Source organism: Muscardinus avellanarius (genome assembly GCF_963383645.1).
Source record: "Muscardinus avellanarius genome assembly, chromosome: 18".
In the NCBI taxonomy this organism is placed as follows: domain Eukaryota; kingdom Metazoa; phylum Chordata; class Mammalia; order Rodentia; family Gliridae; genus Muscardinus; species Muscardinus avellanarius.
Window position 1 is genome coordinate 41,712,340 of NC_137804.1, and position 21,311 is coordinate 41,733,650.

Genomic DNA, 21,311 nt, shown 5'->3' on the forward strand with positions numbered 1-21,311 from the left:
AATCCTTGTAAACCTGGGTGGCTGAGACAGGAGGATCGGGCAGGTTGGAAGCCAGCCTCGGCTACTTAGTGAGGCTCTCAGCAGCTTAGTGAGAAGCTGTTTCCAAATAAAATATGAAATAGGTCTGGGAGTATAGCCTGGAGGTAGAAAGCCTCTGGGTTCCACCCTCAGTACCACACACTCACACACACACACACACATACACACATGCACACACACACACAGCTTCCCCTTGCCCTGAGTTCTTGGAAAATAAGAGTTTTGAAACAAGAAAGTTTCCTGTCTTCCTTCAAAGCTGCCTTTGAATAAAACCTATTTTCCTGCCACACAGGCGAGGCCGGCGCACCTAGCCCCCTGCCCCTCCGTGGTCACTCCTACGTCCAGCACATGGCCCTCTCTGGAATTGTCCAGCGCCGCACTTGGTGACGTGGGCACTCCACAAATGGTTGAGGGGTGAATGCAGACACGTTGCCTCAAGGAATAGGGGCTCTGAGGGCCGGGGACACAGCCCGGGAGCCTCAGGGCCGTGGGTGGGAAGTGGGGTGCAGGGTGGGCCGAGGCCTCTGTGGGTAGGCTCCCGCCCCTCGGGGCAGGCGCTGCAGCCGGGCGCGGGGTACTTAGGCGGGGTCCCCTGCCCCGCTCCCCAGGGCTCCCCAAGCGCCCGGCAGTCGCCAGCCCAGGCGCCGGCTGTTCCTGCACCAGGGCCGCCGAGCAGAGGAAGCTGGGGGAGGGGGCGGCGGGGGGGGGGCAGGAAACGGGAAGGCTGCCCCCCCGGGGGGGGGCCGGAGGCGGGGCTGGGGCCGCCAGCCCGGCCCTTCCTCTGGGTCCGTCTGGAACCCGGTTCCCGACTTCCCGCCGCTAGACTGCCCGGAGTGGGGGTGGGCGGCGTCTTGTACTGGGGGGGTCTACCGCTGGAGGGAGGCCAGCTGTGGCTCAGCTGGGTATGGAGCGCGCACACACACGCACACACGAAACGGGAGCGCAGAGACACAACGCAGCTCCCACGGCGCTGGCGATCTGCCCACGCACGTCCGCGCACACTCGTGCACAGAGCCTGGCCCTGGTGCGGGCGGACTCAGGAGGGAGCAGGGCCAGCGCGCAGCTGCCGGCGCCCCGTCACGGGGCTGCGGCCCGCCCACCCCAGCGCTGCGCACAGGGGCGCGCGGTGTGCCTTTGGGGCACGGTGCCCCACAGCTATAATCCCAGTATTTGGGAGGCTGAGACAGGAGGATCGCAGGTTTGAAATTAGCTTCAGCGACTTAGCGAGACCGTTTCCACATAAAAAATGAGACAGGGCTGGGGCGTAGGTCGGAGGCGTCGACCCCCACGCCCACGCCCGCGGTGGGTGGTCCCGTTCACAGCTGGCGAGGCCAAGGCTGATAACAAAGGCAGCGGGCGGTCCCGGCGCCGGCGTGGACGCCGGGGGGGGGGGGCGCCGGGTGGGTTCAGCGAACCCCCAAACTTGTCCTGTGCCCGGCGGGTCCGGATCAGGGGTGGCCCCGTAACACCCAAGGGCGTGCACAGCCGCTTCGGGGGGCTCGCGACCCGTGCCCGGGGGCCTCGCGTGGAGTGGGGGGGGAGGGCTCGGGGCCAGCCCTGCCCGGGCAGGGCGTGTCGCTGTCCGAGCTGCGTGTCCAGGCCGCTGGCCAGCAGGGCGGGCTGGCGGAGGCCGGACACCCATCGGGTGCTGAGCGCTCCCGGGAGGTCGACCCCAGCCGCGCGCCCCCCGCGGCACTGCGCGTGCGCGCCCGGCGGCGGGGCCCACCGCCATCGCCCCTTTAAGAGCGGCGCCCTCGGCGGGGGCGCGGGGGCGCGCGGGGCGGGGGCGCGCGGGGCGGGGGCGCGCGCTTCCCGGAACAGCCCGCGCGGAGGGAAGCGGGGAAGAAAAAAAGGGATCCGCCGCGCGGCCGGAGCCGAAGCTGGAGCGGCCGGCGCCGCCCGGGGCCCCCCCGCGTGGACGCTGCCCGCGGCGCCCGCGCGGGGCCCGGCGTAGCCATGGCGACGGCCCCCCGCGCCGCCTGACAGGTGCGGGCCGCGGCGCCGAGCAGCATGTACGCCAAGGCGGGCAAGGGCCCGGCCGTGCCCTCCGACGGCCAGGCCCGCGAGAAGTGAGTGGCGCGGCCCGCGCGAGGCCGGGGCCGGGGCCGGGGGCCGGGGCCGGGGTCGGGGTCGGGGGTCGGGGGCCGGGGCCGGGGTCGGGGTCGGGGGTCGGGGCCGGGGCCGGGGCCGGGGCCGGGGTCGGGGCCGGGGCCGGGGTCGGGGGCCGGGTCGGGGCCGGGGTCGGGGTCGGGGGTTGGGGTCGGGGCCGGGGTCGGGGGTCGGGGGTCGGGGGTCGGGCGGCGCGCTCCTTGGCCCTCCGCCGAGCTTCCCGGCTGGGGGGCGGCCGCCGGGGGTCGCGAGCCCCGCACCCTCGCCCTCGTGGGGAGGGGGCCCGGCCATGGCCGCCCCCGGCGCACTGCCCGCGCCCCGAGCCCAGGCGGGCCTCAGTTTCCCCCTCGGGAGCACCCGCGCGGGGCGGCCCCTGGGGTCTGGGAGCACGTGGAAGGGGCGCGCGGCCGCAGCTCTGCAGAGTCCGGCGGGCAGGGGAGGCGCGCGCATCAGCGAGGGGCCGGGGTGTGGGTCGCCCCCTCCCTCCCCCTGCTCTCTTGTCTTTTGACCTGGCTGACATCAGAGCCCTAGCTCCGCTCCACAGAGAGGAGCGTCCACCCTCTGCCCGTTCTCGGGGTCACTGGGGAGAAGTGACCGGCCAGAAGCTGCGGGGCTCCTCCAGGCCTGTCTTGTCGTCCGCAAGCTTACAGGGTTGAGGTGTATTTCCAGGCACCCTTCAGCTTCAGTACTTTTTTTGTTTTGTTTTGTTTTGTTTTTTTGCGGTACTGGAGATGGAAGCCAGGGGCATTCTACCTCTGAGCTACACCCTCAGCCCTATTTTTTGTTATTTCGAAATAGGGTCTCACCGAGTTGCAAAGGACCTAAGTAGCTGAGGCCGTCTTCGAACCTCTGTCCTCCTGTCTCAGCCTCCCGAATGCTGACCGTGCCCGGCTTCTATTTTTATTCTTTATTTTGAAAGGGGTCTCACTAAGTTGCAAAGGGCGTCACCAAGTAGCTGAGGGTGGCCATAAAATAGGATCCTCCTGTCTCAGCCTCCCAAATGTTGGGATTAAAAGTGTGCGCCATCAGGCCCCCCCACTTTTTGGGGGGAGGCACTACTGGAGATTGAACACAGGGGCATTCTACCTCTGAGCTACATCTCCAGTTCCATTTTATTTATTTATTTTTGGTAATGGGGATGGAACCCAGGGGCATTGAACCTTCGAGCTACACTCCCAGCCCTCTTTCTTTTCTTTCTTTCCTTCTTTCTTTCATTTTCTTTCATGGTACTGGGGGTGGAACCCAGGGGCTTTCTACCTCCGGGCTATACTCTCAGCCCTATTTTATCATTTATTTGGAAACAGGGTCTCACTAAGTAGATGAGGCTGGCTTCGAACCTGTGTGATTCTCCTGTCTCAGCCTCCCAAGTGCTGGGATTACAAGTGTGCGCCATCATGCCTGGCTATTTTTTATTCTGTATTTTGAAACAGGGTCTCACTGAGTTGCAAAGGGTCTAAATAGCTGAGGCTGTCTGCAAACAGCAATCCTCCTGTCTCAGCCTCCCAAAAGCTGGGATTACAAGTGTGCACTGTCACACCCAGCTCAGCCCCATTTTATTTTATTATTTATTTTTGCAGAACTGGGGATGGAACTCAGGGCATTCTACCTCCGAGTTACACCTCTAGTCCTATTTTTTAGGGTTTTTTTTTTTGTGTGTGTGGTACTGGGGGTGGATCCCAGGGGCTTTTCTACCTCAGGGCTATACTCTCAGACCTATTTTATACTTTATTTGGAAACAAGGTCTCACTAAGTTGCTGAGAGCTTCACTCAGTAGCTGAGGCTGGCTTCGAACCTGTGCTGCGATCCTTCTGAGCCTCCCAAGCGCTGGGATTAAAAGCGTGTGCCCCCATGCCCAGCTATTTTTTAGTCTTTTTAATATTTATTTATTTTGCAGTACTTGGGATGGAACCCAGGGTCATTGTACCTCCAACTGCACCCCCAGCCTTAGTTTTTTGGCCCTTTTATTTTTGAAACAGTCTCACTGAGCTGCGAAGGGCCTCGCTAAGTAGCTGAGGCTGGCCGCGAACCACAATCCTCCTGGCTCAGCCATCCTCAACCTGTGCTGCGATCCTTCTGAGCCTCCCAAGCGCGGGGATTACAAGCGTGTGCCACCATGCCTGCTATTTTTTATTTTTGAAACAGGGTTTCAGTAGGTTTCTGAGGGTCTTACTAAATATCTGAGGTTTGCCTTCAACCTGTGATCTTCCTGTCTCAGCCTCCTAAGTACTGGGATTACAGGTATATGCCACCACACCTGGATCTAAGACAGTTGTGTGTGTGTAGGGGATAGGTACTAGAGGTTGAACCCAGGGGCATTCCACCTCTGAGCTACACCCCCAGCCCTATTTTTTATTCTTTATTTTGAAATACGGTCTCACTGAGTTGCAGAGGCCTCACTAAGTAGCTGAGGCTGGCCGCGAACTGTGACCCTCCTGTTTAAGCCTCTCAAATGCTGGGATTACAAGCGTGCCCACCACACCAGGCTGTTTTAAATTTTGAAACAGCGGCCTGCTAAGTTGCTGAGGGCCTCACTAAATTGCGTTAGTTGGTCTTGAACCTGTGATCCTCCATTTGCAGCTTCTCAAGTACTGGAGTTACAGTGTGCCACTACACCTGACTATTCGAGACATTTTGACATTGGCACCTGGCGGTGCGTGGCTTGGTCACCCTGCCCCTCCTGGCATGTCCCCTGTGCCAGAAGCCCTGGGGTTGGACCAGGCAAGGCTGGGCCCTGGGTGGGAAGGGGCAGCCCTTGGGGGTGTCGCGAGGTCCATAGAGGGGCTTGTGTTTAGCAAAGGGCACTCAGGCACCACATGGAGTGGGGCTTATGGGGTGTCAGAAGAGAGGCCAGAAGCCAGGTGTGGTGGTGCAAGCCTGTAACCTCAGTATTAGGAGCTTGAGACAGGAGGATTGCAGGATCGAGACCAGCCTCAGCAACAGAGACCCTCAGCTACCTAGCAAGACCTTGTTTCAAAATGAAAAAAATAAATAAATAAGGCTGGGGTTTAGCTTAGAGGGAGAATGGCCCCAGATTCAATTCCCAGTACCACAAAATGGAGAGGCGGGGTGTTCCTGGGGGAGGCAGGCACAGCTGTCCAGGGTGCGTGGCTGGTGGCTCTGATGGGGCGGGGGTTAAGAGCAGGGTGGAGAGAGCGGGCAGCCCCTGGGCAGTGGCGGGCCTTTGACCTAGGCGGCCGAGGCGATTCTCCTCACTCCTCGGCATCAGGACCCTTGGGAATGGCCAGCACCGAGGGGAGGCGGGAGGCCCTTTAGGCCCATCTGCGCTGCGCTCACTGGGCTCATCCCCGTCACAAGTGTTGTGCTCAAGTTTGGATGACACCAGTGGCTGGGGAGGAAGCAGCCTGCCCAGAGCCTGGTGTCTTGGCACCGGAGGGCTCTCAGAATAGAGAGGGCCCAGGCAGACCTCGCTCAGGACCAGGCCGCCTCCTGCCGGGCCTCTGGCCTCTGTGCAGTGGGGCGGAGAGGGTGCTGCTGTCCCTGCCCCCCCAGCACCTTGCCCTCCCTGCTTGGAGCCTCCTGAAGGCAAGGCCGTTCCTCCTGGCCAGGCTCCGGGGGCCTGCCGTGTCAGCACTGGGTCTGGGTCTGGGCCGGATCGCGGCACCTTGTGGATTCTTCCCGAGGTGGTTTTGAGGTGGTGGCGGCGCCATCAGTAGCCCAGAGCGGAGGAGGGTCTCGAGAGGACCCCAGGGGAAGGCGGGCACTGCTGAAGGCCAGGCCCCTGCGCAGGCAGGAGGATGGCTGCAGGACAGTCTGCTGAGTGGAGGTGTCTCAGCCCTGGCAGCTTGTGTGTCAAGGGGGCGCCGAGCGGGGGCCCTGCGCGGTAATTCTCCATCATTACGGTAATGCTCCGTAATTACAGTAGTGCGCCATGATTACGGTGCTGCTTGTCCACAGTCACTGGTGCTACGTTAGCTGCGGCTCAGCCTGCTGCGGTCCCGTGCCCCTGCCCGCAGGCCTGGTGCCCCCTGGGCCTCCATACTTTTCCTCTCTCCACCTGCCAGGGCAGGCTCTGAGATGGAGCTGGGTCCTGAGGGTGGGACTTAGGTCCAGAGGCTGGGGCCTGCACCTGTGAACCCCAGGGCCAAGGCAGGGCTCCAGAGGGGCCTGTGGGCAGAGGCATGCCAGTGCCGGTAAACAGGCTCAGGGGACACGAGCAGATGTGTGGCAGGAAGCCTCTGAGAGGCCACTCTGGAGTCGGGGTGAGTTGGCAGCTATGCAAAGGCCCTGGGGCCGGGGTGCGCACAGGCCCTGATGCCGTCCTCCATGGTCCTGGGCATGTGGTAGGGATAGAAGACAGGTTTTCCTTCAAGCTTCAGTTTACTGAGCACGCCACCCAGCCTGGTCCTGAGCCCCTGACCTCCGGGTCCTCCTGCCTGGGCCTCCCAGTAGCTGGGTGGTGTAGTGAGGCTGGGGGTGCCGCTCTCTGAGACCACCCGGCCACGGCCGGGCCGGGCCCTGCACTCTGTTGGACCTGGGGTGCTAAGCTGTGTGCTGCGTCCCCTGGGTGCAGGTAGGACGGGCAGCTGGGGCCGCGCAAGTCAAGGCAGCGTCTGTAGTTGCAGGTGGACAGGAAGTAGCTCACGTGGGCCTCTCTGCGAGAGGGTGTTATCAAGGCTGGAAGAGGGTGGGTGGGCTCCGGGACTCCCCGGGGCACCCTCAGGAAGGGGACGGGGTCATCATAGCCCTTGGCGAGCCTGGCAGCGTCGGCGCTACCTCCAGTAACATCGCCTGACCCCTGGGAGGGAGCCCGAGCCTGCCTGCTGCCCTCGGCCCTCCCAGCAGCCTGGCTGGCGCTCCGACCTCCCCAGCCTCTTCTGACCAGGAGGGTGGCTGGCCCAGGCCTGCCCGTGACTGTCCTGTTCTCCCTTCATGGACCCATGTGGGTCTGTTGGGTGTGGGCTGCTCAGGAAGCCTCTAGAACTCAGCCACAGGCGTGAGAGGACAGGCACTGGGCAGTGTTGGGGTACAGGGTAGAGTCCAAGCAGTGGTAATGGGTAACTGGCTGGAGGGACACACTCAGCTGCCGGCTGCGCGTCCTGGGTCCCTCAATGGCCTCATGGCTTTGGGGGCAGTGTGAGTCGGGTCCACCCCTTGCTCCAGCTGGCCATCTGCCTGGCCCCCACCTGCAGCCTCAGCCCCTTCCAGCTCGCCCTGCAGAGTCTGGGGTGGAGAGAGGCGCCTGCAGGAGGGCTGGGTGGGTTGCACAGGGTGGCAGGGGTGCCGAGGGCCAGGGCCAGGGCAGGATGGGAGGGGTGGGCTGGGGAGGGCCCCACATCCTTCCCCAGGAGTCATGGCTCTGGCAGAAGGCTAGAGGTCTGAGGGGCTGAGAGCAGAAATGGGGGTCTGAGCCGGGCGTGGTGGCGCACGCTTGTCATCCCCGCGCTTGGGAGGCAGAGACAGGAGGATCGCGCAGGTTCAAAGCCAGCCGTGCGCGCTGGCTTAGGAGACCCTGTTTCCGAATTTTAAAAAATGTGAAAATGTAGGTCTGGGAGTGTAGCCCAGAGGTAGAAGGGCTTCCAGGAACCCCAGTACCACCAAAAAAAAAAAAAAAAAAAAAAAAAATGGGGGTCTGAGCTAGGGGCTCTGGGGCGGGAGGGTGAAATGGAAGGAGGCGAGAAGGAGCAGAGCCTGAGTCAGAAGAAGGTTATTTTAGGATGGGGCCACTGTCCGGGGGAGGACAGCTGAGCAGAGGCGTCCGCAGGCAGCTGCCCGGCTGGGCCCGGCAAGACCCTGGAGCTGCTCACTTCAGGAGTCCGGAGGGCCCTGGGTGTGCTTGCCCCGGAGCCCTGCAGTGGGAGGCCGACTGCAGGGCTGGGTGGCCTGGTCTCCTGTGGTCCACAGTGCCAGGCCGCAGGCGGGCCAGCAGGCACTGGGAGGTGATTCCAGAGGTCCCGGGGAACACTGACCGTGGTGGCCCCGCCCTCCTGCCTCGTCCACGGAGAGCTGCTCCAGCTGGGGGCTGGAGGGCCCTCCATAAGGCGGAGGGGGCAATTAGGAGCCCTCTGGGCAGGCCTCTGGGGCTGAGGTCAGTCTGGAGGCTCCGTGTCGATGGAGTGGAGCTAGGAAAAGACACTGAGGGCTGAGCAAACTGGGCCTGGAGTTGGAGGCTTGGTAGGGTTGGTGTTGATGGTGTGTAGGAGTTGGCCTGGCTGAACAACTGGCAGGGAAGCCATGTTCCGTGAGGATGGGGACTTGCCTAGCGGGGCCATCGGGCGGGGTCCCAGCGGGAGGGCTGCGGGGCGGGTCTCTGGAGAGCTGATCCACCGCCCGCCCCGCAGGCTGGCGCTGTATGTGTACGAGTACCTGCTGCACGCGGGCGCCCAGAAGTCAGCCCAGACCTTCCTCTCCGAGGTACGGCCTGCCCCTCCCCACCCTGTTCTCACTGGGGCCAGGGCGGGGGCGGCCCTCCGATGCCCTGGCGCCGAGGCCTCACCTGCCTCCCCTCTGCCCGCAGATCCGATGGGAGAAGAACATCACCCTCGGAGAGCCGCCGGGCTTCCTGCACTCCTGGTGGTGGTGCGTGGGGCGCGGGGGCAGTGGCGGGGCGCCTCGGGGCTCGAGCAACCTGCCTCCCTCTGCCCACAGCGTGTTCTGGGACCTGTACTGCGCAGCGCCTGACCGCCGAGAGGCCTGTGAGCACCCCAGCGAGGCCAAGGCCTTCCAGGACTACGTGAGCGCCGCCGGGCAGGGGGCAGCGGGGCGCTCCGGGGGGGCCCGGGGGGCCCTGGCTCCGTGGGACTGGGTCCGCTTCTCCCTTCCCTCACTCCCGATCATGGGACTATCCTCCCCTTTGTGCTGTGGGTGGGGTGGGCACCCCTTGGCCCCTGCTGCTGGGCTGGGGAGGTGGAGCCCAACGCACGTAGGGGTGGAGAGGCTGTGGGCCCCTCCGGCCTGGAGCTCGAGGGCCAGCACTGGGCATAGCTAGCTTTCCGTGAGGACCTGCGGGCCACCTGGGCCTCAGTTTCCCTGTGGAACTGAGGGGGAAGTGTCCTCGCTGGCCGCCAGGGGCCGGCAGCTAACCTCCCTTGAGCCTGGAGTCTGCCTCTGGGGACTGCCCTGGTGCCTGGGAACCCGGGGCGCCGACCTCCCAGCTTCCAGCGTCCCTTGAGGTCTCTGGCCCCCCCTTGCCAGTGTCTCTGGAACTAGAGCTGTGTATGAGGGTGACTCCCTTCTCCACGGAGCCCCAGCTGCTGCCCCTCGACTCCCACCGCCGCCCTCAGTGCTAGCGTGAACTCAGGCGCGGTTGCCAAGGCAACAAGGGCGCCTCGGGGAGTGTGGGAGGGGAGGCCTGTGCGCAGCTCTTACTGGGGGCATCCTGCGCCCCGCGATGGCCCTGCCTGCCTCTCCGGCTTGGGGCTCCCAAGCGGCTTTCGCATCTCCCGGAAATGTCGCCATGGCGACACGGGCGGGGCTCTGGCTCCTTCCAGCCGGGGATGGTGCACCAGCCCCGGAGGCCTCGAGTTGAAGGCCCGGGGTGGGGTTCGTCCTGAGCCCCTCTTCCCGTGGTTTCCCTTCAGGAAGTGTCCAGGCCCCGCAGCTGGCCAAAGGGAGGCTGCGCTCCCTCTGCTGAGTGTGCCCCGGTGGGTGAGGGCCTGAGGGGACCTGACTATCTGGAACCGGACACAGGACACAGGAGTGGGGGTGCAGGCCTGTGATCCCCGAGTCATCTGGGCGCTACAATGACTTGGGGACTCAGGAGTGCCCTCACGGTCTGGCAGCCTGGGAGAGGCTTCCTCTTGTCCACCCCCTCGCCCTGGGCTTGGGCTGGAGCTCGGGGGCTGAGCTTTGAGAAGGGTCAGGAAGGGAGCAGGCTGCAGTCCTGGGAGGGCAGGTCACCGGGGCCTGTGCTCTGAATCAGCCAGGGCCCCTTGCACTGGGTGGCCGCAGGCAGAGTGTTTAACCCCTCTGCACCCAGGCGTCTGCAGACCAGTCCCCAGTACCACCAGCTGGCACAGTACTTTGGGAGGTTTGGCCTGGCCAGGGAGGGGGTGGTGCAACAGAAGAAAGAAGCCCCCTCCCCTGCCAATTCTGCCCCTCTGTCCTCAGACTGGGCCTCTCCCTTGGTCCCTGGGCTCCCAAAGGCAGGCCGGTGTGGGGCTCAGGACTACAGGACTGGCATGCCAGCCTTCCCTGCCAGCTCTGAGCCTGCTATAGGAATCTCCATTTTGTTTTCAGTACTGGAGATGGAACCCAGGGACATTCTACCTGAGCTACAACTCCTGCCCTATTTGTTTTTTTAGTCCTCTAAGTTTTGAAGCAGGGTCTCACTGAGTTGCGGAGGGCCTAAGTAGCTGAGGCTGTCTGCGAACCGTGGTCCTCTGGTCCCAGCCTCCCCAATGCTGGGATTCCAAGCTTGCGCCTCCAGGCCTGGCTAGGAACCCCCATCTCTGATACCCTGTCTTCTCCCTCTTCATCTGAGAAGAGCCTGCAGGAGGGGTGGGGTGGCAGCCAAGGAACTTTCTGGATGGGGTGGGACTTGTGCTGTGTTATTTGGGGCAGGCTGGGGTGGCCTGGAGCAGAGTGGGGCCCCTGTGCCAGTGGATGAGGCTGCAGTCCTGTGGGGCTCTGTGCACCCCTATGGTGGACAGAGATCAGCTAGCCTGGCTCAGTCCTGCCCCTGGCGCCTGTGGGCGGAGGGGGGATAGGACCGGAAGCATCTGACCTGGCTCTCGCCCTGCAGGGCGCCACTGCGGCCCCCAGCCCGGTGATGGGGAGCATGGCCCCCAGCGACGCCATGGCGCCCGGCTTCTTCCAGGTAGGGGAGCCTGAGCAGGGCGTTGGGGACCAGGACCCAGGCTGGGGATGAGTGGGTGGGCTGCACACGGGGACGCGTGCATGCAGGCAGTGGGGGCCGTGATGGCGGAGTCTCTGCACGCGTGCACAGGGCTTTTGGGGTGGAATGGCACCTGGTCTTGGTGACTGCAGAGCCACAAGCCCTGTCTCCAGCTGGCTGTACACGCTCCTGCCCCCCAGGATTCCTGGGGCCCCTTGACTTCCAGGTGCCCCCCCACACCTGCCCCAGCTCCCAGCGCAGCTCAGCCCTGGCTGCCTGGCTCCGGATCCCGAAGGGGCTTGTCCACAGGGGCTCAGGAGCAGCGGGAACTGGCAGCTTGTTTTTCTGGGGGGAGGTGCTGATCCCCACCCACCTCTTCCAGCCCTTCATGTCGCAGCGCTTCCCAGGGGGCTCCAGGCCCACCCTGAGGATGCCGAGTCAGGTGAGAGCAGGGTGTGGGTGGGGGCAGGTGCCGGGTGGGAGGGGCCCTCTACTCAGCTGCCGCTCCTCCGCAGCCTCCCGTGGGCCTCGCTGGCCCCCAGTCCCTCATCCCCGGCGCCATGGACGTCTCCCCACGCGCTCAGGGTGAGTAGAAAGCCCAGCGGCTGTCCCCGCTCAGAGCACCCCAACCTTCTGCCTCCCCTGGTCCGAGCCCCTTCCTTCCGCCCCCCAGGGCACCCCAGCATGGGCCCGCTGCAGCGGGTGACACCGCCTCGCGGCCTGGCCAGCGTGGGGCCCCAGGTAAGCGTGGTGGCTGGGCGAGGGAGGCGAGGTGGGGGAGGCTGCGCCCCTGTCGGCTCACCACTGCTCTGCCTCCCAGGGCTACGGAGGCGGCCTGCGGCCCCCGCCCAACTCCCTTGCAGGCCCGGGCCTGCCCACCATGAACATGTAAGGCCCCGAGCATGTCCCCAGGCCGGGCGTGTCCACCCGCGGCTGCTGCAGGATAGCCTCTGTATTCCCGCTACTGTTAGGCGGAGACCGAGGTCTCCAGTAGCAGCTAGCCTCTAGAGACTGCGGGCTGGGGTTGAGCCCTGCTGACCACCTCCGCTGGCCCGTGGGGGGTGGGACAGCGGGTGGGCCGCCTTGGGCCCAGGGTCCGCCTCCGTCTTTTCCAGGGGCCCCGGAACGCGCGGCCCTTGGGCCAGCCCCAGCGGCAGCTCGGTGAGCGGCGGGCGGGCGGGCGCGGGCCTGGGGGGCGGGCCGCCGGCGCCCGCACTCACCGCCCGCACTCACCGAGCTCCCCGGTTCCAGGTGCCCTACTCGGCCTCCTCGCCCGGCAGCTACTCGGTGAGTTGGGACGGGGCGGCGGGGCGGGGCGGCCTCTCACCTTCTCACGTGGCTTTCCCCTCCTGCAGGGACCTCCGGGAGGCGGGCCCCCCGGCACGCCCATCATGCCCAGCCCTGGAGGTACGGAGGTCCCGGGGGACGGTGGGGAGCCCCCCGCCCAGCGCCCGCCCACCCGCCGCTGTCTCCCCAGACTCCAACTCCAGCGACACCGTGTACACCATCATGAACCCCATCGGGCCGGGCGCCGGCAGGGCTAACGTGAGCGGGGGTGCGGGGCGCTTCGCGGGGGGCCGGGGGGCGCGGCCGCCCGAGCCCACGCTGCCCTGTGCCCGCAGTTCCCGCTGGGCGCTGGCCCCGAGGGCCCCATGGCCGCCATGAGCGCGATGGAGCCGCACCACGTGAACGGGACCCTGGGTGAGCGCGCCCCCCCCCTGCGGCGGCCCCGCCCCGGGCCCCCCGACCCCGCCCCCCGCTCTGCGGGGCCTGACCCGCGTGATTCGTCCGCAGGCTCGGGCGACGTGGACGGGTTGCCGAAGGTGAGGGCGCCCCCGGTGGGTGGGGCGGGCGGGGCCGGCGCGTTGCGCTGATGGCGGCCGCCCCCAGAGCTCCCCCGGCGCCGTGGCCGGCCTGGGCAACGCCCCGGGCACCCCGCGGGATGACAGCGAGATGGCGGCCGCCGGGACCTTCCTGCACCCGTTCCCGAGCGAAAGCGTAAGCGACTGCGTCGACTCTCCCCCCGCGGCGGCGGCGGCGGGCCGGAGGGGCCTGGTGGGCAGGCCCCGGCGGGGCGGCCGGGGGGCCAGAGCAAGACCGTGACCGCGGCGGGCCAGGTGGGGGGGCGGCCGCGGCAACCTTCCTTTCTCCCCCAGTCCCCACCCTGCCTGTGCCCGTCCTCCCCCAGCCCACCCAGCGGCCCCCAGCACCCTCCTCCCTGCCTTGGACCCAGCCCCGCCCCGTCCCGTCCCCCATGGCCCTGGGGGGGGGGCGGGTCCCAGCCGAGGCCGGAGCTGAGCCCGCCCTGCGCGCCCTCTCTCCGCAGTACTCCCCAGGGATGACCATGAGCGTGTGAAGGGGCCCCGGCCCCTGCCGGCCTCGGGCAGTCCGGCGCCAGGCTCCGAGGTCACACCTCTGGCACCCGGAGTCCTGGCCACCCGAGCGGCTCGGCTAGGTAGCCGCGCAGGAAGGACTTTCATTTAAAAAAAAAAAAAAAAAAAAAAAAAACACGCAAGGACCTCAGAGACCTTTTCCACTTGGCCCTTCTGCTGCTTGTGCTTGGTCCGAGGGGCTCCCCGCCAGGAGCGCGGCGTGGGCCTGGTCAATAAAGTACCTGGTTTTGGATTTTGGTAACTGGTGTCTGTTCTCTCTGGCGCATCCTGCACCCAGGCTGAGCTCCGCCCTCAGGGCCTGGGATGCAGTGAAGGGCGTGGGGGACAAGCAGCTTGGGGGTGGCGCAGACAAGGCACAGGACCCAGGGAGGTGTGCTGGCGGCTGTGGCTTTACTGACCCGGCGGTGCCGAGGGAGGGCAGAGGGGCTGGGGCTGGGGCTGGCACGGAGCCTCAAGCGGTGGGCATCCGGGGGGCCTCGGCCTGCGGGTGCCCGTTGGCATCCCCGGTGCAGCCGTTGGGTGACGTGGTCACCGGGCCTTTCTTGCACGGCACAGGACAGGTGGCGGCCACAGGCCGGCCTCTCTTGACGCCCGCGCACGGACGCTCCATCTTGTACTCCAGGAGCATGTGGTTCTGCGGCGGGAGCCCCAGGCAGGCCCTGGGGGGAGGACGGGGCTCAGCTGAGCTCGGGCGTCCCCCCCCCCCCCGCGCGCGCCCGGGCCTGCCGAGGACGCACCTGAGGATGTTCTCGAGGCAGCTGCGCTGGCGGAAGAGCGCGTTGACCACGGGGCTGCCCGGCGGCACGAGCGGGGCCTTGAAGAGGAAGCTGAGCAGGGACAGCACGGGGTGGAAGGTCTGCGGCTGCGGGTCGGTGTCGGTGCAGAAGCTCACGCGCTGGCACAGCTCGGTGAGCAGCACCAGGTCCAGCATGATGGGCGCAGCCAGCAGCGAGTCCTGCGGGGAGGCGGGGCCGGGGCGGGGCTTAGGCCTGGGGCGGGGCGGGGCTTGCGGTCAGGGGGCGGGGCCGAGGCCCTCCCGCGCCTGCGCCCTCGCACCTCGCAGGTGTTATGCAGCACCAGCGTGTTGACGCCTCCCAGCATGAGCTCCGAGGTGTACTCGTCCAGCGCGCGCTTGCTGTCGCCCACGTAGGGCACGTACTTGATGACCACCTAGGGGCGCAGCGGTCTCGTGGGTCCCTCTGCCCCGCCCCGGCCCCCTGCCCCCTCCCGCCGTCCCCACGCACGCAGTGGTCGGGCTCCTCTCCCGGCGCGTAGAGCACGGGGTTGCTCTGCACCATGTCGTCCACCACGCTGCTTTTGGACACCTCCTTGGAGCGGAACTGTGGCGGCGCCGACAGGTTCTGGCCGTCGTTGTTACCCAGGTGGTTGTAGCTCACGACGGACATGGTCTGTGTCGGAGACACGGCAGCAGCGCTCGGCGCCCAGCCCGGGCCCCCGGGGCCTGCACCTCGCGCCCCCGGGCCCCCCTACCTTGAGGCCGGAGCCGATGAGGAAGTCCACCAGCACAGACTTGACCTTGGTCTGGCCGGACTTGAAGTCGTCCCCGCCCACAAACACGCGGTGCTGCGCCGCCAGCTCCAGCGCGCCGGGGACCAGTGTGTTCTGCGGGGACCCGTTGAGGAAGGCGCAGCCCTCCAGGATGCTGGCCACGGCGAAGAGCGTGGACGGGGACACTTCCAGGCCGAGCTGCAGGCAGGCGCGCAGGTCAGCGGGGCAGGCGGTCAGCGGAGCGGGCCGGCCGCCCACCCCGCCCGCCCGGCGTGCCCACCTGGATGGTGCGCAGCAGGTTCTCGGCGGTGTCGTGGAGGCCCGGAACCACTTCACAGAAACGCTCGGTGTTGGCTGTCCACAGCACGATGACCTTGTCCAGCCCCGCGCGGGACCGGAAGTCGCGGATGTCCTTGCGGATCTGTTCCAGCTGGCGGGAGGGCGGGAGAGGACAGAGGGGCTGGCGGGGGCCGGGGTCAGCGGTTCTCCCCGCGCAAGGTGGGCTGCGGGCAGGAGGCCCCAGGGAGGGGGCGCGGGGTGCGCGGGGGCGGCACCTGCTCCGCGCGCGTGCCGGGGATGAGGTGGTCCGCGCGCGCGCCCTGGTTGGCCGCGATGAACTCGGGGATGTAGACCGAGGGCCGCGGCCGCAGGGCCTCCATGTGCGGCCACAGCTGCTCCTGCAGACCCCAGTCCAGCACCTGCGCGCGGCGCATCGCCTCGGCCAGGTTCAGCGAGGAGATGTCCCAACCTGGGGGCGGGGGCGACAGCCTCGGGCTCGGCCTCGCTCCCCGGCCCCTCCAGCCCCCCCCCGCCCGGGCCGAGGCCCCGCCCACCATCGAACACCAGGTCGTTGGGCGCCACCATGGGCAGCAGCGCGCGGAAGGGCACGAACGTCTCCCGGCCCTCGGCGTCCAGGCCCAGGCTCACGGTGCCCGCCTGGGTCAGCGAGCCGTAGTAGTTGGCTTCCTGGGGGCCAGACGGGGCGCGTGAGCGGGGGCGTGGCCGGCCCTCAAGCCCCGCCCCCCGCGCTTCCAGTTCCGGCCCCTCGCGGGCGGAAGCCGCCCCCCGCCCGCCCGCCCCCCGCCCGCCCGCGCCCACCTTGCGGCCCGCGCGCGTGGGCCAGGACAGGCGCAGGCGGTTGGCCAGCACGGCGGCCGTGAGCGTGGAGCCGTTGTTCCCGCCCCAGCCGACCAGCATGACGCCGAGCCGGGGGGTCTGCCGCGCGGTGCGGAAGGTGAAGCGCGTGGCCGTGGGGCGCACCTGGGGGCGGCGGCGGCGGCGTGAGCGGCCCGCCCGTTCAGACCCCCCGCCCAGCTCGCCCGGCCCCCTCCCCCCCGCCCGGCCCCCTCCCCCCCCGCCCGCCCGGCCCCCTCCCCGCCCGCCCGGCCCCCTCCCCCGCCCGCCCGGCCCCCTCCCCCGCCCGCCCGGCCCCCCTCCCAGCTCGCCCCCCGCCCACCTTGAGGACGCCGCCCTCGCGGCTGACTTGCGTCGTCCGGTACTCGTACTGCGCCTCGATGGCTTCGGGGCTGTAGACCACGTCCGGGCTCTCGACCACGAACTCGGTGGGGGCCTCCATCGCGGCGAGCTGCGGCCGGGGGGCGGGCAGGGGAGGTCAGCGGGGGCCCTCGGCCCGCGTCCCCGGGGCCCGCACCCCGCCCGGGCCACGCTCACCAGCGCTCGGTCGGCTCCGACAGCGGCGGGGACGGACGGCGCGGGCTCCCGGCGCGCGGCCTCGGAGAAAAGAGCCGCGGCCACGCCCCCGCCCCGCCCCCGCCGGGAGGGAGGGGGGGAGGGCGCCGCCGCTCGCGAGGGTCCGCCCCGCCGGAAGCGGGCGGGGGTCGCCCCGAGGGCGCGGGTCCTTTACTCCCTGCCGCACGAGCTTCAGCGCAGAGCGGGCCTGGGAGGCCGGGCCGGGGGAGATGTGCGGGGCAAACGGAGACAGCCCACCCCGAGCCCCCCGCCCGAGCCCCCGGGAGCACAAACCGCCCGCGCGGCTCCAGCCCTCGCTTGCAGCGCGGGACCGACAGCCGGGGTGCGGGGCGGCTGGGCACGGCGATAGCGGAGCGTGGGAACCCAGCGGGTAGGCGGGGCGGCTCCCCTCGAACTTTCCAAAACAAGCGGCCTCCTCCGCCGAAAAGTTTCCACCGCTGGCGCTGGCCCAGAAGGTGGATAGTTGGGAATGTCCCGCGGAGAAAGGAGCCGGGGCTTGGCCTTGGGCTGCAGCGCGTGCCTCCAGGCCGGCCCTGAAGCTGTGGGAAGAGGACTGGGGCACACACCCCCCAACTCACAGGTGGGCCTGCGAGAAGGGGCTTGGAGGCCAGGGGCTCACCGAGAGAACACTGTCTGCAGAGCAACAAGAGTCACCCCGACAGCACCCTGCGGGGAGCGACCAGGTGGTCCGCAGGGCGGCGGCGAGGCGGCAGACCCTCAGGGCTGGGCAGGGTAGCAGGAGCGGGCTGTCATTTGGTCTTTGGCCCTGATTGGTTGAAGCGGCTGTTTGGTCTGAGCTGGGACTGAGCACAGCACCCCAAACATGGCACTTTGGTGCTTAAGCACTTTGAACTCACGCCTGAAAGGCTTCAGAAGCAAGGCCTCTGACCTCCCCAGGGCAAGGGGGTCCAGTCACTTTTCTACAGGGCTGTCAGCAGGTCATGGAGCCTAAGAAGGAAGGTTTGTCCCTGGATCTCTACCCCAAAGGGCCCTGGTCACATGACGCTGATGACGATTCTGTGCTTTTCTGTCACTGTTGGGGAAGGAACCCAGGCCCCAGGGAAGCGCCCCACACCAGCCCCTGGTGGTCATGTCTTGGGTGAGAGAAGGGATTACAGGGACCTTCAGGAGGCCCTCAAGTGGGGGAGCCAGGGAGGCCAGCTGAATGGCAGGGGCCCGCAAATCACCTTTGTGGGGTGGGAACCCCAGCACAGCTCCCCGGCACCCCCAGGCCTCTGTGCCTCCTGGCCCCGCCCAGCCCACCCGGGAACTAAGCTAGCCAGGTGCAGGGCAGCCGGGTTCAGTTCAGTGAAATTTATTGTAGGTTGAAAAAATTCAGCATTCACGTGTTTAGTGTACAAAAAGGACACTAGATGTTTTAAGAAAATATCAGGAAACTGAAGATGCGGATGCCTTTCAATTGTAACATTTTGGCAAAAGTGAAAAATTCTTGTAAACACCAACTTCATGGCTCAAAATAGTTTTTCTCCACAGTACAACATTGAAGGGGAAAAAATAAACAGTATCAATAAGTTAGATCATATTTAATCAGCTAGAACTTTCATCCACCGACCCTCCTTGGCTTCACTATGGAGAGAAGCAGACGGACACAATGACACCAGTCAACAGAGGTGGGGAGGGGTCCGCGGGGCCCCGAACACGACAGGCCAGAACACAGCTCCAAGCCGGGGACCCCAGGAGGCCGGAGGAAGGAGAGCCGGTGGGGCAGGCTGGCGCCTCCAGGGTCACACTTTGGAAGCCGCCTGCAGTTTAGAAAAATAAGCCTCTGTGTTCCCGGCTCCACCCTCCCACCAAACTGCTGTGGGCGCCGCGGCCCCTGCGGCTGACCCGGCATTCCCGGGCACGTGGCTTGGCCCCAAGTGTCCACACACACACGCGCACGCACACACACGCACACACACACACCCCTCCCCGTGCGTGGGGACACGGGGAAGCTAGGCACAGCAACAAAGCAGCAACGGTGTCCACGGAGCCTGTGCCCACAGGGCAGGCGGGCGCCATCCTTGGGGTCCAGTGGCTCTGCCCCGGGCTGGGGCCTCCCTGAGTGCAAACCCCAGCAGTGGCCTGAGACGACCCAGGACCCACAGGACGGAGGGCGGAGCGAGGTCGTGGGCACGAGGCCGCGGCCTCGACAGTGCGCAGTGAAGAGCAGCGGTGGGGACGGAGTCTCCTGACGTCCACCTGATGCGCCTCGGCCCGCGCGGAGCACAGCAGGGACGGCCAGGCCAGGGCAAGGCGTGGGCCTCGGCTGTCGGGGCCTGTGCCCACCTCTCCACGCCTTTGGGGGCATCTGTAATACTGCAGGAGACACAGGGCTGCATCCAGACCCCGGGCATCCAAGGAGAGGCACAGGTTTAGAAAAAGATTCGCTCTTTTGTACAAAAATAGACTGGAGTCTCTTTAGCAATAGCTAAAAGTGGCTGACTGTATAAAACTAGAAAAGGCGGGCAGCTGGCCGCGGAGTCTCGGGCAGTGGGGAGGAGCGGGCCAGCGCAGCTGCAGAGCCGTCTCCTCGGCGCCCGCGGGCTAGGGCCAGGCCTGCAGCTGCCGCTGGTCGTACTCGGCGATGCGTCTCTTGATGTGCGCCAGCTTGCTGTGCAGGTATTCGCAGCGCTGCTTCTCCTGGCCGTAGTTGGTGTTGGTCTGTGGGAAACCACGTGCTCAGGCCTGGGCCCCGTTCACCAACGAGCAGGGTCCCCGCCTACACCCGCCCGGTGGCCGGGAAGCAGGGCACAAGGACCGCGCTGTGGCACCGGGGCTGGAGGCTGCAGTGCCGAGCCCGCTTGCAAGGCGGCCGGCTATCTGCTGGGCCCAGCTGGGCAGAGGCCAGTGCCCAGGCTCAGTGGAGCTGTGCTGACCCACTGCCACACCAGGACCCACCTTTTTGATTTTTCGATATTCCTGCAGAATCTGTCCACGGGTGGTCTAGAAGGAACACAAGAGAGAAGACCAACCACAGCGTCTCCCTCTGCAGGACAGCTGACCAGGGGCCCTGGTGACCCCCAGGGGCCTGTGTGGGAGCAGGGCCGGCCAGAGGCGGCAGTGTTGAGGGGCAGCCTCAGGAGGCTGTGGGACGAGGATGCTGCCCCAAGGTCATGTGAGGCTGCGGGAGGGTCCCAGATCAGAGGCCCCGCGGCTCCAGGACTCTGCAAGGGGCGGAGCGGCCAAGCTCCAGCCGGCTCCAGGCCTCTGCTTCCTCAGGAAATAGGTCTCAGCAAAGAGCCTACAGGACCCTGATGGCTTCCTCCACCCCAGGCCGTCTGCACCAAGAACCCTGTGGGGCGGGGTTGGCCAGACCCCCCACCCCCACCCCACATGCCCGAGCCCACAGCCCGAGGCCTCCCCGATCCTGCCTAACGAGCGGCCCTCAATGGCGGTCTCCTTTGCATGCTGTGGTGCTGAGTGGGACCCAGGTCTCAATTGTACCCTGCTGCCCCTCAGCACCACTAGGCCTGCGACTGGGGCAGGCCTGTCCCTCCATGGGTGTGGATGCTCTCCCCAGGGGAGCCGGCTCACGGCCACCCCACAGCAGAGCGGCCAGGAGTGTCCCGGGCTGAGAGGGGGCCGGCCCACCTCGTACTCCTCGGAGCCCTGCGACAGCTGCCTGAGCTGGGCGTCCAGCTGCGTGAAGCGCCGTGTGACCTGCTCTATGCGGGCGTGCAGGCCCCGGTACTCGCTGTATTCCGCGTTGAAGTCGTTCTTGTAGCTCTGGCGCTGCTCGGAGGAGGAGATGGCTGCGTACTTCCTGAGGAGACAGGAGAGGCCGTCATGGCTCGAGGGCTTCTAAGCAGGGCCTCCAGTGCTTTCCTGGGGCTGAGAGGCCAAGGGCGCAGGTACTCACAGCAGGTAGTCAGGGGTCTCTGAGGTGGACGTGGGCGCGCCGGCGCTGCTGCAGGTCCCGTTCAGGCCTAGGAGACAGAGGCTCGCCTTGAGTGCTCGCTGCGGGATGTCAGATGTGCTGCGGGCGGGCAGGCAAGAGTCTGGCAGGAGCTGTCCGGCTACGTGGGGCCAGGTGTCAGGCTGGTCGGCAGAGCAGGGAAATGCCTGTGCGGCCATGTCACCTGCACCTGGCCAAGGCCAGAACAGCCACCAGAGCCCACAGCCCCTGCTGCCAAAGGGCGGGCAGCCCGGCCACCCCAGTGACACCCTGGCCAGCGCACCGCATGGTGGGCCACGGGGAGTGAGGGTGCGGGCTGTCAGGGCGGGAAGACCTGGGCGCCCGGGCGCCCCAATACACCCACTAGCTTCAGGCACTGATCCCTCCCAGGGAACGGCACCAAGAACTTGGCTTGTTTCCAGAAGGCTTCCTCCTGAAGAAGCCAGTCTGCAAACCAGGGTCGGCCAGCTGCCCCAGGCTGCGGCCTGCTCAGCCCCTCGATGTGCGATCACGCCTGTGTTCTCAGGCCCTCCGCCTGCTAGCAGCACGGGGAGGCGCCCAGGCTCCCTGCCTCTACTTGCCGGTCAGTCTGTATACTCCTTTCCCACTCCAGCAGAGCCTTCCGCCTGAGGCTCATGGCCCTAGAGGACTCTAGGCTGGCTCCTGGGAAGCAGGGCAAGAGGAGTAAACTAGCTTTTCCTGGGGTCTTGTGGTCAGAGCCGCCTGCCAGAGGCACCTATGGGGTGCAGCACCCCTGGGCTCCCAGGTTCGCAACAGCACAGGGCAGCTCGCAGTTCTGGTACCAGAACCTCAGCAGAGGCTCTCAAGATGGAATCTCCCTCCTGGAGAAGGAGGCGGC

At 66.6% G+C, this 21,311-nt stretch overlaps 3 protein-coding genes across 6 annotated transcripts in view; 1 reads left to right on the forward strand and 2 right to left on the reverse strand.

The window, feature by feature from the left end:
* Window positions 1-2,049: 2,049 nt before the first annotated feature.
* Window positions 2,050-13,298, forward strand: SSBP4 (single stranded DNA binding protein 4; the record flags this gene model as incomplete). Of its 3 annotated transcripts, XM_080715299.1 has the most annotated exons (17): window positions 2,050-2,108; window positions 8,448-8,520; window positions 8,624-8,685; window positions 8,755-8,839; window positions 10,850-10,924; window positions 11,325-11,384; window positions 11,458-11,527; window positions 11,616-11,683; window positions 11,763-11,830; window positions 12,058-12,103; window positions 12,194-12,229; window positions 12,298-12,349; window positions 12,420-12,487; window positions 12,565-12,643; window positions 12,737-12,765; window positions 12,833-12,940; window positions 13,269-13,298. In XM_080715299.1, the coding sequence occupies 17 exons, from the start codon at window positions 2,050-2,052 to the stop codon at window positions 13,296-13,298; spliced, it is 1,068 nt and encodes a 355-aa protein (XP_080571425.1). The 3 variants fall into 3 exon arrangements, with proteins under 3 accessions (XP_080571425.1, XP_080571426.1, XP_080571424.1); XM_080715300.1 differs by lacking the exon at window positions 11,325-11,384; XM_080715298.1 differs by lacking the exon at window positions 13,269-13,298 and having other exon boundaries at window positions 12,833-13,045.
* Window positions 13,299-13,786: 488 nt separating this feature from the next.
* ISYNA1 (inositol-3-phosphate synthase 1) lies at window positions 13,787-16,458 on the reverse strand (the record flags this gene model as incomplete). Its single annotated transcript, XM_080715297.1, has 10 exons — window positions 16,301-16,458; window positions 15,943-16,104; window positions 15,678-15,810; window positions 15,399-15,592; window positions 15,125-15,274; window positions 14,827-15,042; window positions 14,580-14,744; window positions 14,392-14,505; window positions 14,073-14,290; window positions 13,787-13,994 (listed from the first exon to the last, which is right to left on the reverse strand). Exons 1-10 carry the CDS (start codon window positions 16,418-16,420, stop codon window positions 13,787-13,789), a joined length of 1,680 nt encoding a protein of 559 aa, XP_080571423.1. The 5' UTR covers window positions 16,421-16,458.
* Window positions 16,459-19,101: 2,643 nt separating this feature from the next.
* Window positions 19,102-21,311, reverse strand: part of ELL (elongation factor for RNA polymerase II) — a gene marked incomplete at both ends in the record, with an annotated part of 49,468 nt that continues 47,258 nt past the window's right edge. Inside the window, 4 exons of one of the 2 annotated variants that reach the window (XM_080715292.1) lie at window positions 19,102-19,218; window positions 19,456-19,500; window positions 20,149-20,320; window positions 20,417-20,514. In XM_080715292.1, coding sequence (XP_080571418.1) covers window positions 19,102-19,218; window positions 19,456-19,500; window positions 20,149-20,320; window positions 20,417-20,514 — 432 coding nt within the window. The remainder of the gene's footprint in view (window positions 19,219-19,455; window positions 19,501-20,148; window positions 20,321-20,416; window positions 20,515-21,311) is intronic. The other variant, XM_080715291.1, reaches the window with a different exon arrangement.